Genomic DNA, 17,282 nt, shown 5'->3' with positions numbered 1-17,282 from the left:
ATTCTATAGAGGACAGGGACAAAATAAATCCTATTATTTAGTTTCTGAAAATGTACCAAAAGTTCTCCCTCAGACTTTTATGTACACTTTCATATTAAACCCCTACATAACCAAAAAGTGTATTTTAATCCAAATTTCTTCAGATTTGGCAGCTGAATTCCATGTTAAGTAATGTCCCCCAAAATCTCATGTCAATGGAACTATAATTAAAGATGGGCTCTTTCTCATTCAAATTCAAGCTTTGATTTAAAAAAAATCAAAATTAACATGTGTAAAGCTAATTGTCATATACAGATATGTCCACAAATATTTAGCATATGCTCTACTGTTCCTTACAACACAGAAATTCTTATATAATATAAAACAAGAAGCAGTAGTTCACAATTGATTAAGTAAGACCAACATTATCTTAAAACAAGCACTAGACAAGCACCAGGCTAGAATGCTGGAGAAATATAAAATTAAAGGCTAATATCTCCCATGAAAAATATGTATAATAAGTCATAATAAAATTTTAATTGAATCCCTCAATAACTTAAAAAGCTAATACATCATTAGAAACTCAGGATTATACCTGAAATAATATTCATTTATGATTCAAAAGTCAGTGATATAATTCGTCACATAAACTTGATAAGCAAGAATAATTCAGGTAGTCTTCTGACGAGAAAGCATTCTAAATAAGTCAGTCAGGGTGCTGGCACTGTGGTATAGCAGGTAAAGCTGTCGCCTGCAGTGCCAGCATCCCATGTGGGTGCCAGTTCAAGTCCTGGCAGTTCCAATTCCAATCTATCTCTTTGCTATGTCTGGGAAAGCAGTAGAAGAGGGCCCAAGTTTTTGGGCCTCTGCACCTGCGTGGGGAACTGGAAGAAACTTCTAGCTCCTGGCTTAAGATCGGTGCAGCTCTGATCATTGTGGCCAATTGGGGAGTGAACCAGCAGATGAAAGACCTTACTATCTCTCTCTCTCAGCCTCTCCTTCTTTCTCTGTGTAGCTCTGATTTTCAAATAAATAAATCTTTAAAAACTCAATCAGTATATATCTTCATCAAAAACATTCTGGAGGGGCCGGCGCTGTGGTACAGCAGGTAAAGCCACAGCCTGCAGTGCTGGCATCCCATATGGGCACTGGTTCGAGACCTGGCTGCTCCGCTTCTGATCTAGCTACTTGCTATGGCCTGGGAGGGCAGTGGAAGACGCCCCAAGTGCTTGGGCCCCTGCACCCATGTGAGAGACCCAGAAGAATCTCCTGGCTCCTGACTTCAGATTGGCGCAGCTCCGACCATTGTGGCCATCTGGGGAGTGAACCAATGGATGGAAGACCTCTCTCTCTCTTTCTCTTTCACTCTGCCTTTCCTTCTCTCTCTGTGTAACTGTGACTTTCAAGTAAAATAAATAAATCTTAAAAACAAAATAATGTTCAGGAAATTTGAAATAGAGTAGCCCTTCCTCAACCTGTAGAAGGTCATTTTGTAAGGTCAATGGCTAGCATCATGTCTAGTGGCCAAGCACTGAATATTTCTTTTGTCAATATTTCATTTTTCATCTCTCGGTTCTGTTTTACCCACCTTTTTTAGGATTTTAGAAAATGAAGCCAAAGATTTAAAATATTTCCTCTTTGCCTTCAGGCTACATGGTAAGAGTTGTCAATGGAGGAGTACAGAACGAAACTGAAGAAGGAAGAAGTTTTGTTGTCCTGATTAATATTTGACTCTCTTGCCAAGATCATACAGAGCATTCTTTTCTTTTTTTTTTTTTAATTTCCACTGTTTGTGCTCTCATAGTTTCTCCTTCACCATTTTCCCACCATTTTCTTTCTTCAGCACTTAGCTGAAGAAGTGATGCAACAGTCAGGAGTCCCAGAGAACAAGCCTGCAACCTGCAGATGTGTGCATCCTGGGGGTTCCCAAAAGGCAGATGATCTAGCAAGCTGGATGCCCAGTGTCTGTCTCATTCACCCATCCTGAAGTGACCCACGTCCAAGATGGACCTGAAATTGTGCCAGACTCATGTGTAGGGTGACATCTGTGGCACTTGGTTCCATAGTGCCTAGCATCTACCAACTTCCTATAGATCCTAGTGAGTTCTGAGGTTCAGCCCCTCCTCATAGGTAGCCCCACTTTCATCCTGGAAAGCAGAGCTCCAGCGAGAGGAGACACCTCAGTCATTTTCCATGCTCTGATGAGTCAAGGCAATGATCTTTCCATAGAGATCTGGATCTAAGCCCACGAAGAAGAAGAGTGTTCCAGATCAAGCAAGGCATAGCCTGGATACCTGTCTTTTACTCTTATGCTCTTTAGAATTCTATCCACTCCCAGAAATAAATTTCTGCTACTCTAATTCTACATTCAAAATGTTTATTTTGGGGCTGGCGCTATGGCATAGCAGATAAAGCCACTGCCTGCAGTGTTGGCATCCCATATGGGCACCAGTTCGAGTCCCGGCAGCTCCACTTCTGATGCAGCTCTTTGCTATGGCCTGGGAAAGCAGAAAAAGATGGCTCAAGTCCTTGGGCCCCTGCACCCAAGGGGTAGAGCCAGAGGAAACTTTCAGCTCCTGCCTTTGGGCTAGCCCAACACTGGTTATTGCAGCCATTTTGGGAAATGAACTAGTATATGGAAGATCTTTATATCTATCTGGTCCATCCCTGACTTTTGAGACTTTCTGAGATATGAACCAATGAATGGAAAAATCTCTCTTTCTCTCTCTCTCTCTCTCTGTGAGTGTGTGTGTGTGTCTTTCTCTCTCTCTAGCTCTGACTTTCAAAAAATTGAGCAAATCTAAAGAATGAGAAAAAAGAAAGAGAAAGAAAGAGAGAGAAAGGAAGGAAGGAAAGAAAGAAAGAATCTTTAACAAGAAAGAGAAATGAACAGGCAACTCACAATAATTCAGATTGGCAAAAAGCCATATATGCTATCTTTAAGTCAGAAAGTTACATGGATGTAGATGTTCTGTATACATGTGATATTATGAGAAGGTGCCTTGGAACCCAGGCCACACATTTGGAAATTACAGAAAGAAAATACATCACTTATTCCTTTTCTTCACATATAATCTTTTAAAATGTGAAGACTGTGAAGACTGGTTGAAAATAAAACAAAGTGCTCCTGTGTATGGAGAGGGAGTGAGTTTGGACATCCTTATGGAAATTTTTAAATGCTAAGGAATACAATTTATTATTTTTTAATTTTTATAAAGCAGGACAATTTTGCACAGGATGTCAAAAGTTTGATGATGACTATAGAAGCATAATTAATTTCACCAACACTCAAAGGACAAAGTTTGATGTTTATTTTAAATACCTCAGGGATCGCAGGATTTCTGGGATAATGCCAGCAGATGTGTAATTTGTGATTGCCTCTTCCTTATACTCCAGCCCCTGAGATGATGGCCCCTAAAGAGAACATTTGCTTATAATCATTTTGTATAATCTAAACAGGTATAAATAAAACTTCCCCTTAACAGTTGAACAATAGTGGTCACTGAGATTACTTTTTCATGCTCTGTTTGCGTCTCTTAAACTGCTATTGTTCAAAGATATTCCTTGAATTCTCATACAGAATCAGCTCCACTGTTGTGGCTGAGTGTGAAAGATGCTGGGCTGTTAGTGTTTGAGGATAAAAGTATCTTGTGAGTGACTGTGTGTGTGTGTGTACATGCATGCAATTTAGAAAACTAAAGTTCTAACTCAACAGCATTTTCCTTGATGATAATACTCAGGTAAGTCACAAATTCCTACCTAGCTTTGATGAAATATTGTAGTTGTAATTTAACTTTGGGAGGTGGTTAAACATTTTTAATAGCTATGCTGATGGGGTGGTGTTTTATACCCACTGGGTGAGACACACCAAGCTGGCAGGGTCTGCTCCATGACAGACCTCTTATGGGCACACTTGTAATGTGGACAGACCAATTAGCCCTCCTTTTCCTCTATCTCTGACCTCAAATTCTTGTCTATCCTCCCATGGAAAGGCCATTCACAATCACAACTCTCATTTGTACTGAACTTTTCAGTTTATAGAGCATTCTCAGTTGTACTGAATAGCATATTATTGCAATATTTGATCAGGTAAGAAATTCCTTTTATTGAAAGAATACTAACATTGGCCTACTTCTACAACATTGCTAAGTAAATAATTAGCTAACATATGAAGAAAGACTCGAGCTCCTGGAATAAGTATGTGTCCTAACAGTTTAGTCACCTGTGTCACACATTGGATTGTCTGGTGTCAATGAATGTCCCTGGCTCCTGACTCAGGCCCTGGGAGCAGAAGTGATGACTCATGTAACTAATTCCCTGAAACCTATGTGGGAAACTCGGATTGAACTCCTAGATCTCAGCTTCTATCATTCTGGGCATTTGGGAAATAAACTTGTGGAAGTGATAGTCCCACATTCTCATCCATCCATCCATCCATATTCATATAAATGTCTCAAGCTCTTCTCTCCTAGCCCACATCAAAAACTGCTATGTTTAGGGCCAAAAATTATGCCCTTCTTGAATCAGGCATTTAGTTTCATGGTTAATATGTATGTAAATCATATTACAGTGCCAGAGTTAAGTCCTAAATGCACATCCTGAGAGGGAGCAGGTGATGGCTCCAGTGATTGGATATTTGTCTTCCATGTGGGAAACGTGGATTGCATTCCTTGCTCCTGGTTTCAGGCTGGCCCAACCTCAGCTGATGAGTATTTAGAAAGTGAAGCAGCAGATAATAGCTCTGTCTTTATCTATCTATCTATCTATCTATCTTTATATCTATACATGTATACATAAATACTGATGCATAAAGACATATATATATCTTTAATTTTTTAAAGTTATTCTCTCCTCTACTTTATGCTTTTCAAACAATGAATTCAGAATTGTTCTCAAACCCACCTTGAAAATGAAAGGAAGCAACTCCTGATGTTATCTCTGACATTTTCATCCCAGATAATCAACTTTCTGCCTGCTCCTTTCTCCCCTGGCTATAATTCTGGAATCAGAAACCTATTCCAGATTTAATTAAATCAAATGTTTCTAATAAAAAACATTAATAATTCTTTATTGAGGATTGAAAATCTAGGTCTTCAAACCAATTTCTACAAACACCTATATTTTTGAGAGACACTGTTCCCCAGGATTCATACAGTATTTAGAGATGTTAAAGAATCATTTTATCTAATACATTGCCCTACACAGAAAGGTTAAGTCAATTTTAATGACCCAATCAACGCAAGACTATTTATCATAAGGGAATCAAGTTGGAAACATGATTGAATTAAATCTGGTACTCATTATTTAAATTTTTCTGAAAAAACAGATATGCAAAGCATGTGAATACAATCACAAGAAAAGCAAAAGAATTGAAAGGAAAAATAAGACATTTTTATGTATCTTTGGATGTGTTGCTTTATTGGCATATTATAAAAAAGTAGAATTGAGAAGTGGGCAGGAGTCAATGTGTAGACAAAATTTGAAGAAAGGGAGGAAAGAGAATAGTTGCAAGGTCTCCACTCGGTCCTAGGTTGTGCGCTAGACGCTTCTGATTCATATGACAGATGCACAGATGGACTACTGCCTTGGATATATGGTAATGGAGATTAATTAACTTTAATAAAGAAGTGAAAAGGAATACAAAAATAGAATGGAAAGAGATTTTCAAAATACCATCTAACACAATTTCTGATAATAACAGTAAAAATGACAATATCTAAAATTTTTGACAACTTTTCATGTTAAGTCTTTGCACACATCATGCTTGGTTGATCTCATCAGACCTCCTGGCTCTAAATAAGTCCGCACAGTGGTGGCTCAGAAAACCATTTCACAGTCATGCCTTTTCGCTGACTTTCAGCGTCATGCATTGAGTTTCCTACTCAACATACCCACTTGGTAATGATATAGGCATCAAATTATGTATGTGTAAAACAAAACAAACAGAAAAAATCCCCAACCTACTCTCATAATACCATTGATACTTCTCAAGCCAATATCTTAGGTCCCAAAATTCCTATTCTCATACACCCATATCCAACAAGTATCATCCATCCCAAATTAATCTAATTCATTTTTGATATTACTGTCATTGACAGAATGACAAAAGCCATCGTTTCTCAACTGGCTCACTTTGCCTCCTCTGTGACTTCTTGAATACACTCCTAGGTGACTCTTTAATGAATAATCTTACAGAACAATGAGCCTGATTGAATCTTTACATTCCACTTTCTGGAAACTCTGAAGCTGTCCCATCACACCTAGAGTAACAGTCTTACTTCCTGGATGGGCCAGCATCTGGCACCTGGTTCCACCAAAAACCTTCACCTGTATAATTCTCTCCCCTGCTCTGTCTGCTACAGTCATCTTGGTCTCTTGGATGCTGCTCAAATGTGCCAAGCATGTTTTGTGTCACAGTTTTTAAACTTGGTGCTCCTTCTGTCTGAAACCATCTTTCAACCTGGTACTTCCACGGCTCCCTCTCTCAGTTCAATCAGAACTCACCTCAGTGGTCACCCCCATGCAGTCCTCATTCCACTGCTATCGATAATTATCAATCACTTCCTTTTACATTATTTTCCTTGTAGTTTTTCTCACTATTTGATTCTAAATGCCACATATATCTGTTAGTTTATTGAATTCACCTGTTAGAATATAGGTTTTATGAGACTGTCTCATAAAATTTATGAATTTGTCTGTATGATATTGTATTCTCAGCAACAGAAGACTGACTTCCAATAAAGTCCTGGATAAATAAGGATATATGGGAGGAATTCATTAGTGAAGTTACTGGAGTTTATACAGAAGTAATTCCTTCAGGTTAACACAGCTAGAAAGTATCCATGCCTGAAAATGAACCACTTTCATTTGAAATAAAAGTCTGGTCATCTGGTTATCTCATAATGACCAGTAAAAAAAGAAAAGAAAAGAAAAACCCCAAATATAAGAAATTGCATTATATATGTCCTTAAAGGATTAAAATGTCTTTAGGAGAAGGGAGGAAGTCAAAGTAAATGAGGTCATGTGGAATGAGAACTTACCTGGGTAATCAGACATTTTAAATAGTTAGACACAAGTTGGACTATTGGGAGAAATGAGTGTAGACATAAGAATAAGGGAAAATTTACAGAAAGAAAAATGAGACTTCTATGAAATATGTGTAATCCTGGTTTGACTCGACAAAGAAGCGTTGCATTTAGGAAATGTTGTTGGTAAGACTACTTAGGTAATATCCAAGGAACCTAGAAACAAAATATTATTCATGATAGGCATTCTGTGAACTTGCTACAATATTTCACTGATCTCTTCATCCACCTAGTCTAGGTATATTCAGTCTTGAACAAGGAGCCTCTTTTCTTATGAATTTTCTTACTGTCTGCAGAGGGAATGTTTTATTTTACAGCTTGCTCCATAAATAAAGAGCTCAAAGGAATGGTTTGCATACTCAGTTGAGTTGTGTTGTTGCTGTTCAAAAAGGGTATATGTAGATTTGCGGCTCATTTATTTTCACATGAAGAAATGGGTGTGTGTATATACATGAATATCTTCCTCTTTTTTATTTTCCACTTTAAGGTTATTGAAGAGATAATATACTCTTTCTTAGACATAAGATATGTTTTCGGTGCTTATAAAAGTATATAAAAACTACTCTAATTTATCTAACAAGAATAAAATATAGAGGAAATGATATTGAAGTGACAGAGTAGCATAATATCTACAGCTATGCAGAAGTTACTATTCAATGTTCAGGTTCCATAAAAAAATGTTGATGTTTAGAGGACATTAATCTTTTAATTAAACAAACAAATTTAAGAGTTCTATTTCTATATCTTAATGGATGCCCTAAGAATATTCACATAAACATTTTTAAGATAGTGGAAATTATCTTGCTTTGAGATTTGTAACTCAGAGAAAGTATTTTCTTAACCTTTTCTGTATCTCAGTCTTAATATAGAATACAAACAAAAAAACCCACAGAACATATAAGAATGCAACTGATATTTTAAGATTTGATTCTTGGTTTTAGTGCTTATCTTTACTCTTGTGGTGCAGTGGTCTTTCTAATTTTTACTTCTGTAACATTATGGCAAGTGGTGCATTAAGCCTATAATTATAAAGCAAATTGAAATTATGCTATTGCAAAAATCAAAGGGAAAAAGGAAAGGATGGGGGAGAAGGAGGAAGGGATATATGGTTATCTTCTCAGAATTGTATCTATAAATACATGAAATCTGTTCTCTTTGTATGAAGATTAAAAAACAAAAAAGGTAATAGCAAATATATCATTATCATGGCATCGCACGAGATGTAATGAGGCCATAAATGTAATGTTCTTAACATTGTTCTTGGAAACTGATAGGGGCTCAATAATGGCTGCACCTTGTTCTGTTGTTGCTTTTTCTTCTCCTCATATTCTTTCAGTACAGGACAATGATTTCCCTTTCTGGTATTCCATTCTTTCTACCATCTAGAGCACAGCTTTATTCCTCTTAAAGCAAACTCAAAACCAGTAACGGAGAGGAGTGGAAGGACCAAAGCTGGGGAGACAAAATCTCCTGTGATTGAAGTCAAGAACCAAATCAATTCCTTGAAGCTGCTGAGGTCAGGAGAAACTGAAGGACATCAGTGAGGAAGTGTTCAAGTTCCAAGTCAGAGGAGAACAGTGTTCAGATCGAAAACCAAAGAAGAAGATAGCAGCTCTGTAAGATCCTCTTTGAAGGTTATCAAATAAGAAGAGTTATTTTTCTTTTATGGTAAAAATCTAAAGCTTGATTTATTGGAAACAAAATAATTTTCACTTCTAAATTCCATGAGAGTTATAAACACTGAACCCAAAATAGTTAACACCATCTTGATAAAGATTCAATCGAAAGTATATTTGAGTCACTTGGTTTATGATTCAAATTCTGGATCAGTTGGAAATTACTTCATTCATCACCCTAAGCCACCAATTCCTATAGGATGACAATGTTTTTCTAATGGGAACTTCTCCAGGTGATTTGAACTATCACAACTGGGAGATGAATGGATGCAGGAAATCATTCTTCAGTATCCTATTTTATCCTTGAGGGGCTGACAGATGAGCCAGGGCTCCAGCTCCCTCTCTTACTACTCTTTCTACTGATTTACATGGTCTCCATTGTGGGAAACTTGGGCTTGGTCTTTTTAATCAGGATCAGTTCACAGCTCCACACTCCTATGTACTATTTTCTCAGTAACTTGTCCTTCATAGATCTCTGTTATTCATCTGTCATAATTCCCAAGATGTTAATGAACTTTGTTTCAGAGAAGAACTCCTTGTCTTTTCCTGAGTGCATGGCCCAGCTCTTTTTCTTTTGCTTCTTTGGCATTGATGACTCCTACATGCTGACAGCCATGGCATATGATCGTTATGTTGCCATCTGTAAGCCCTTGCTCTACAATGTCACCATGTCCCCCCGTATCTGTTTTCTACTGGTCACCAGTGTGTATACAATGGGAGCTTTGGGGGCTTTTGTCCATACCAGTTATATATCTAGCCGTTCCTTCTGTGGGACTAATGTCATCCATCACTATTTTTGTGACATCCTTCCTCTTCTGAATATATCTTGCTCAAGAGACAACACTAAGGAGCTTTTAGTGATGATTCTGGTTGGATTTAACGTATTTGCATGTGTGTTACCCATCTTCATCTCTTACACCTTCATCCTTTCCAGCATTCTGCAAATTCGTTCAGCTGAAGGTAGGTCCAAGGCCTTCAGTACATGCAGCTCCCATCTTGCAGCTGTTGGGGTTTTCTATGGCTCCATCATCTTCATGTATTTTAAACCATCTACCAGCGACACAATCCAGGAGAAGGTGGCCTCTGTATTTTACACCACAGTGATTCCCATGATTAACCCCCTTATCTATAGCCTTAGGAATAAGGATGTCAAGGAAGCTCTACAGAAATTTCTCAGTAGTAGAATATTTTCTGAGTCTGTGTAAAAAATGACACTTTCAATGGTTAGCACTTTTAAAACAGAATTTATCTTTCATTTCTGTTTGTAAGAGTATCTAGTTTCAAATAAATTCCATATTAAATTAAGATGTTTGAATGGTTTATTTTTGGTAACCTTCACTTCTTCATTGAGGGCCTTACTCTCAACCTAGAGCACTCTCATTCTCCCCAGAATACTCCTATATCCACTAGAGAAAGATTAAATATCATATCACATTATATCATAACATATCGTATCAAACTACATCTAACCATGAGGAAAAAAGTAGATAAATAGGGTATATATCCAAATACATGAAATCATTGCATCAAAGAGATGCCTACTCTTCCATGTTTATTGCAGCACTTTTCACAGTAACCAAGACATAGACTCAACAAAGGTGTCCATCATCAGTTGAGTGGATAAAGATAATGTGATAAATATACAAATCTGAATATTGGTCAGCAATAAAAAGAATAAAATCTTATCATTTGCAGCAAAGTGGATGGGGCTAGAGGGCACCCTGTTGAATGAAATGTCAGATATAGAAAGACAAATACTGTATGTTCTCCCTTATATGTAGGAGCTTAATTAAAAAAAAAAAACACTTCTATATGAACACAGAATGTTGATAAGCAGAGACTTGGTGGGATGGGAAAGACAGAAGGAATTTGGATTAAAAAATATAAGGGAAACTGGGCGTGGCTTATAGATTGCAACAAATAAGCTAAAGCAGATGCTAACAACGGGAAATTGGGGGTGCAGTATGTGGGAACCCTTTGTAAAACTTCACAACTTTTGTTTTGTAAATCTAAAATTATTCTGAAACTTAAAAAAAAACATTAGTTATTTTAACAAAAGAGAAAAAACTGAGAGGTAATCTGTATAATTAACATGATTATTTAAAAATACCAGTATCATTGGGCCGGCTTTGTGGCGTAGTGGGTAAAGCCACTGCCTGCAGTGCCAGCATCCCATAGGGATGTTGATTCAAGTCCTGGCTGCTCTACTTCAGATCCAGCCCTCTGCTGTGGCCTGGGAAAGCAACAGAAAATGGTTCAAGTCCTTGGGCCCCTGCACCCATGTGGGAGACCAGGAAGAAGCTCCTGGCTCCTGGCTTCTGTTTGGTGCAGCTCTGGCTGTTATGGTCAATTGGGAAATGAACTAGCGGATGGAAGACCTCTCTCTCTTTGCTTCTCCTTCTCTCTTTTGTGTGTAACTCTAACTTTCAAATAAATAAGTAAATCTTTAAAAATATTATAAGACAGAGGAAAAATTCTGGGTTAATGCATACTAAAGAAAATTGATAGTCATTGTCTAGATAGTTAGATGTAAATAAAAATGAGGGGGTGGAAGAGGGGGGAGGGAGGAAGAAAAGAGGGATTAAGAAAGGAGAGGAAAGAAGGAGAGAGGACTGCAAGTATCATTATATTCTTAGAATTGTATCTATGAACTGCACCGAATCTAGTCTCTTTGCATTAGTAACACATTAACTTTAGAACTGATGAGAACTGTGCTGTAGTAATTATCATGCATTTACTGTCTCTCTGAATCCAATGTATTAATAAATTCTTTAAAAAATAAAAAAGTAAAAAAGAAAAAGAACCTATGACCTACATTATTGGGATCACTGATGACATTTAAATGTGGATTATATGTTCAATAATACATTTGAATCAATGTTAAACTTATTAAGTGTGGTAGTTGTATTGTGGCTTTGAAGGAAAATATCTGCACACTCTTAGATGGTGTTAAAAATTTTAGAGAAGAAGTGTCACGATGTACAGACATCTCCCACGTGGTACAGCATATATGTATAGCATGTGTATGTGTGCATGCATCTGGTGTGGTATAAGCAAAAATGCTGAAACCAAGGTGGCAAAGTGTTAATAACTGGTAAATTCAGTTGAATAATATGTGAATGATCATTGTTTCATTTTTGAAACAGTTCTGTAAGTTTTAAATTGTTCAAAATAAGAAGTAGAGGAGGAAATAACCACTCTGTTCCTTATCTGTATATATAATATATACTATAGTATACTATATATACAAAAATATAATATATACACTCATTCTCTCTCTATACACACACATATAGTTAAGGAGGCACATTTATAGAGTTATCTATCTTCTATTTAATAGAGCACATTAGTGAGAAGGAATAAAAATATGATTTTTGTCAATGGCTTCTTCATCGCTTGTAGACATTTTTAGATTTTTCTTTTATCTTTAAATTTATTAATATTATATTATAGTATCTTAATATTGAAAAGTCTTGTATTCAAATAAGTCCTTTTCAATCCAGGAGCTTTATATTCTTAGCTCAGTGCTGAATTCATTGATTAACCTTGTGTTTAGCATTTTTGATTTGATATTCTTAGTGGTGATGTTATGTAACGTCTTTTTTTGTGTTACTTCTATCGGGTTTAGTTATCCTAGTATATTATTGTAAGAGGATTGAAACCTTTTCCTTATTTTTATTCTCAAAATTTTTTAAGGCTTAGCACTATTTTTTTCCATGAACGATTTGGGGCTATATTTATTCAGTTCCTCTCTCCATAATTAATAATTTTAATTCTTAATGGAAATTTTCCATTTAAACTTTTCATCTCTGGTGGATTATTTACTATGTCCTGCGTAAGTCCTTTGTAACTCAATATTAAAGTTTGGGACTCATTGTACAATTTCTGTTGCTTGATGCTACATAATGTGTTTGGGTATAGCATGAATGGAAAATAGAATATGAGGTGACTTTTTCGGCTTACGTAAAAAAGACTTTAAATTGTTATCATTTTTTTCATGTTTTAAAATCTCTGTGCACACCGGATAAATTGTCTATCTTTTTGATCACAAGAACATCCACAGAGTAGTGGCCAATAGCTAAGGAAGACTGTCAGGAAGTGCAGACTGGGACAGCCTGCCCTTTGCCCCAGCGCCTGTGTCAGCCAAGCCTGTTTCACAGACTGTGCTTGTAACCCACCAGACGAGAACGCAGCGCGGGAGTGAACAGGGGTGCGAGGAGATGGGACATTTAGCTTCGCTCTCCACAGCTTTACTCATCTGCCTTCTTCCAAGGGACAAGAAACTGACCCTTGATCAGAGGCTACTCAGTGCTAATCTTTACAAGCGAGCAAAGGCATTTTCCCTTAAAAATCAGCGAACAAAAACGGTATCTCGGACTTTCCCTTCCCAGAGGCAGCCTGAAGTGGATGATGCGAACCTGAGGAACAGAGGACCCGTGGTTGTTCTCAGAGCCCAGCGCCGGCTCCCGCGGACTTCACCCGCTTCCCGCAAGGTGGCAGTAGCGGCTCCGCGGAGCTTCGACGACCCCCGGCTTCAGGACGGCGGCGAGGCTCCTGGCTGACGGCGCGTCCGAGTCCGCGCAAGCCACGCAAGGCCCGGCGGCCTGGGAGCGGCGGGACGCCGACGCGCTGCGGCGCTTCCGGGGGCTGCTGCTGGACCGGCGCGGCCGGCTGCACGGCGAGCGACTGCGCCTGCGCGAGGTGGCGGCCAACAGGGCGGGCAGCTCGCTGAGCGCGGCGGGCGCCGTGGGTGCAGTCGTGGGGCTATCCCTAAGCCCGGTCACGCTAGGGGCCTCGCTGCTGGCGTCGGGCGTGGGGTTGGGGGTAGCCACGGCCGGAGGGGCCGTCACCATCACGGCCGACCTCTCCCTGATCTGCAACTCCCGGGAGCTATGGAAGGTGCAGGAGATCGCGGCCACGTGCCAGCACCAGATGCGGGAGCTCCTGAGCTGCCTCGAGTTCTTCTGCCGCTGCCACGGGCGCGGGGGCCGCCAGCTGCTGCAGAGCGGCAGGAACGCCTCCATGGCCCTGTACAACTCCGTCTACTTCATCGTCGTCTTCGGCTCACGCGGCTTCCTCGTCCTCAGGCGGGCAGAGGGGGCCACCAGGGTGAGCCAGGCCGTGCTGAAGGCCAAGATTCAGAAACTGGCCGAGAGCCTGGAGTCCTGCACGGGGGCCCTGGACGAACTCAGCGAGCAGCTGGAGGCCCGGGTCCGGCTCTGCACCAAGTCCAGCCTCGGCCACGACCTCAAGGTCTCAGCTGACCTGCCCGCGGGGCTGTTTTTCTGAGACCATCCTTTCCCGCCCATGACCGAGGCCAGACGCCATCCCCATGGGATGCTCCAAATCTGTAACTCCTGCAGGAAAACCCTGAGCTGAGTGCAAAGACTGAGAAAAGCTGTGCCAAGCGGGAGGGTCTCCAAGGCCCTTTATCCTCTCGTGTGACTTCCTGCCTGGGCTTGGGGGCTGCAGACTTTTGCGTGTTCCTGAGGGACTATGTGAACTGAAACATTTTCCCTTTTTCTGTCTTCCACAGTGGGGAGACACTCCTGTTTCAGTCTTTGGGGTGGGACAGAGGAGGCAAGGGCTCACTACCATGGTGGCTGGGTCAGGCAGAAGCAAGTAGCCCAGAAATCAATCTGGATTTCCCACGTTGGTGGTAGGGATTCACGTTCTTGGAACATCACATGCTGCCTCCTAGAGTGTGCATCAGCAGAATGCTGCATTGGAAGCAGAGCTGGGCCTGGAATCCAGGCACTCTGACATGGGATGAGGCCCCTGCACCATATGCCTGCCCTTGCTCTGGTGGTTTGAGCTGAAACTGGAGAGGATACCCCCACTCTGGGTCCCCTCCAAATTCCACTAGGCTTTGATGTCCTCAAAGTGCTCCTAAGAGGAGACACCTGTTTTTAAGCCGCTCTTCCAGAATTTGTGGTAACAAGGAATTTCAGAATCCAGAGCAAACCTGCGCCTCATTAAGCTTCATAGGAAGATTCAGGACCCAGAGAGAAACCTGGAACTGGCTTGGCCCGCTCCTCCCTCCAGTATCCTGGGAATGGAGCTGACTTTTCCTGGTTGGCTTCAAGCCAGACCTGCAGGTGCTTCTAGAGGGGAGGCCAGCTGAGCAGTCATGGAGTCCTGCCTGTTGTATGAAGAAGCTGAGGCCAGAAAGCAGGGAGGTCACTGACCCCTTCAGTCCCTGCCATGGAGTTCAGGGAAGAGAGTGGTGGGCTGTGAGTCAGACACTGTGAGTTTATTAAAGGCTTTGTGAACAATGGCATGGCCTGGGCCACCTGATCTCTCCCAGACTGGCTTCCTGTCCTGTAAAACAGTGCATACAACCTCTCAGCCAGTTGTGAAGATTGAGTTCAGTGCCTGGCTCACCAAGTATGGTCCTTGGACTGGCAAATGAGCATTGCCTGACATCTTGTTAGAAAGGCAAATTCCTGGACAGAACCCTGATAGACAAATCAGAATCTCTGGATATGGGGCCCAGCAGCCTGAGGTAATAGAAGCCCTCTGGGTGATTCTGCAGGCTAAGGTTTTGAAACCACTGTAACAAATGCTGATTTCTGATCTTCTTCCAGAGGTCTCATGGCCTTTCTGGAAACACCAAGTCTTCAGGTCTTTTGCAGGTGGTCCAGAGTAGACTGCGTCCCAGAAACAAAAGAATGTGTGGTGGCCACTAGGTAGTGCACCCTGGACAGTTTCTCACTCTAGGAGCTGAGGGACATTAACACCAGAAATCCTTTCGGGGGCAGTGTTGCCCACTCATTGTGGAAACTGGCACAGAAAGAAATGTGAATTTGTTGGAAACTGACCTATCTCTATATTTTTTAAAACTTATTTTAAGTTTGTTATTTAATTATTATTTGATTTTAATTTTATTTAATCACTACATTTAGAAAATTATTAGCTGGCCTGCGCCACGGCTCACTAGGCTAATCCTCCGCCTTGCAGCGCCGGCACACCGGGTTCTAGTCCTGGTCGGGGCGCCGGATTCTGTCCCGGTTGCCCCTCTTCCAGGCCAGCTCTCTGCTGTGGCCAGGGAGTGCAGTGGAGGATGGCCCAAGTCCTTGGGCTCTGCCCCCCATGGGAGACCAGGATAAGTACCTGGCTCCTGCCATCGGATCAGCGCGGTGCACCGGCCGCGGCGGCCATTGGAGGGTGAACCAACGGCAAAGGAAGACCTTTCTTCCTCTCTCTCTCACTGTCCACTCTGCCTGTCAAAAAAAAAGTTATTAGCAAGTTATGAATGGGAGACTACTCTTTTCAAGAGAATTTCACTTCCATGAGGTTGAGTTTGACTTTGGAGGGCACAGCAAGAGCTGGAAACAGCATTGGGCTCTTTGAAGAAGTCTTCTTCAGAGGGAATTATGTTTTTTTTTTCTTTCTAGTTTTAAATGATAGCATAAAGCAAATCACAGAGAATTGTGAAAAGAAAGAGCAGGAGTTGAGTGTTAAGTTTGTCAGTGGAGTCTGGAAGTGTGGCATAGATACATGATAACACGTGTTTATCCTGAAGGTACTTTGCCAGAAGATAGCGCTTGACCTGGAAGGGGAGGCTGTTTAGTTCAGGGAAAAAAAATGAGAACATATGAAGGAAGCACTTAGACCTTGGGAACCTGATGTCCTGTGAAATCACATCTTACTTATGATGGACAAAATAGCTTGTGTTGAGGTGGGGATGTGCCATGCTTTCACTTTGGGGCAGTAAGAATCTTGTCAGCTATGTGTAAGAAAATATTTAGTTCTTCGATTTCCATTCCTACAACTGCAATGTTGAAAAATATGTTGAAAAGTCATTGGGACCACACACAGTCAACTTGGTTGTGTTGTTTGATTACTGTGTGCCATGAATTTACCCAGCCTACCCCATTGCCTCGCAGTGAGGCCATGTGTCTAAGGAGCTATCATTTCAGCACCAGGGGGAAGGATTGGTGTTTTATATTTTTATTTTTCCCATAAACTGTAATTGGTCTGTAAGTTGGTTTATTTTGAAGTAGATATTGGTTTGTATTGAGCTGTGTCATTTTCTTGATTGGCTTGCATAGATGTTAGCATTTTAGACTCAGAATATACTTTGTGTTGTTTGTATTATATCATAAAGGTACAATCATTCCCTAACTCCATCTTTTATGAATGCTTAAGTTTGGATTATATTTTTCTGATACCTGATCTGTTCCCTGTAAATAAACTGGCCACTTCCAGAAACAGGAGCAGGGGGAGTTTTTCCTGTCATTAGGGTATTTGAGTATACTGAAGTCCTGAACGTCTGATGTTATAATTTATAATTTTTTGAAATTTATAATTACAGTAGCCCACTTTATTTCTACAGAAGATCGTCTACTTGAGAACGACACTTTGCCCATAAGGAGAACTCAGTTAATGCATTTGAGTAATTAACCACTTAGCTGTGTTAACAAGAATTTGGTAATAAAAAGACACACCCTTCCTTGTGTTTCTCTTATGAAAATTGGAGCCTCTGCCAGGATTTATCAAAATACTTTAAATGAAAAAAAAGAAAAAAAATGGTATCCTC

General features: G+C 40.4%; 2 protein-coding genes across 2 annotated transcripts; both read left to right on the top strand.

Moving 5' to 3' along the window:
* Positions 1–9,003: 9,003 nt before the first annotated feature.
* Positions 9,004–9,945, top strand: LOC100353394 (olfactory receptor 8D1-like). Its single transcript, XM_008267110.4, has one exon. The coding sequence runs from the start codon at positions 9,004–9,006 to the stop codon at positions 9,943–9,945; it is 942 nt and encodes a 313-aa protein (XP_008265332.3).
* A 3,015-nt stretch (positions 9,946–12,960) lies between these two features.
* On the top strand, positions 12,961–15,818 carry LOC127483214 (apolipoprotein L domain-containing protein 1-like). The gene is made up of 2 exons (XM_051819890.2): positions 12,961–13,107; positions 13,244–15,818. The coding sequence occupies exons 1-2, from the start codon at positions 12,961–12,963 to the stop codon at positions 14,027–14,029; spliced, it is 933 nt and encodes a 310-aa protein (XP_051675850.1). The 3' UTR covers positions 14,030–15,818.
* Positions 15,819–17,282: the final 1,464 nt, after the last annotated feature.

Source organism: Oryctolagus cuniculus, chromosome 1 (genome assembly GCF_964237555.1).
Source record: "Oryctolagus cuniculus chromosome 1, mOryCun1.1, whole genome shotgun sequence".
NCBI lineage: Eukaryota > Metazoa > Chordata > Mammalia > Lagomorpha > Leporidae > Oryctolagus > Oryctolagus cuniculus.
The sequence above is the reverse complement of the archived record's forward strand: the minus strand, read 5'-3'. Positions and strand labels throughout refer to the sequence as shown.

Excerpts from the sequence above, each read along its gene's own strand:
- LOC100353394 (XM_008267110.4), top strand. The coding sequence starts at position 9,004 with ATGGATGCAGGAAATCATTCTTCAGTATCCTATTTTATCCTTGAGGGG.
- LOC127483214 (XM_051819890.2), top strand. The coding sequence starts at position 12,961 with ATGGGACATTTAGCTTCGCTCTCCACAGCTTTACTCATCTGCCTTCTT. Across the intron at positions 13,108-13,243 it reads AAAATCAGCGAACAAAAACG|CGGCTCCGCGGAGCTTCGAC; the intron begins GTATCTCGGACT and ends AGGTGGCAGTAG.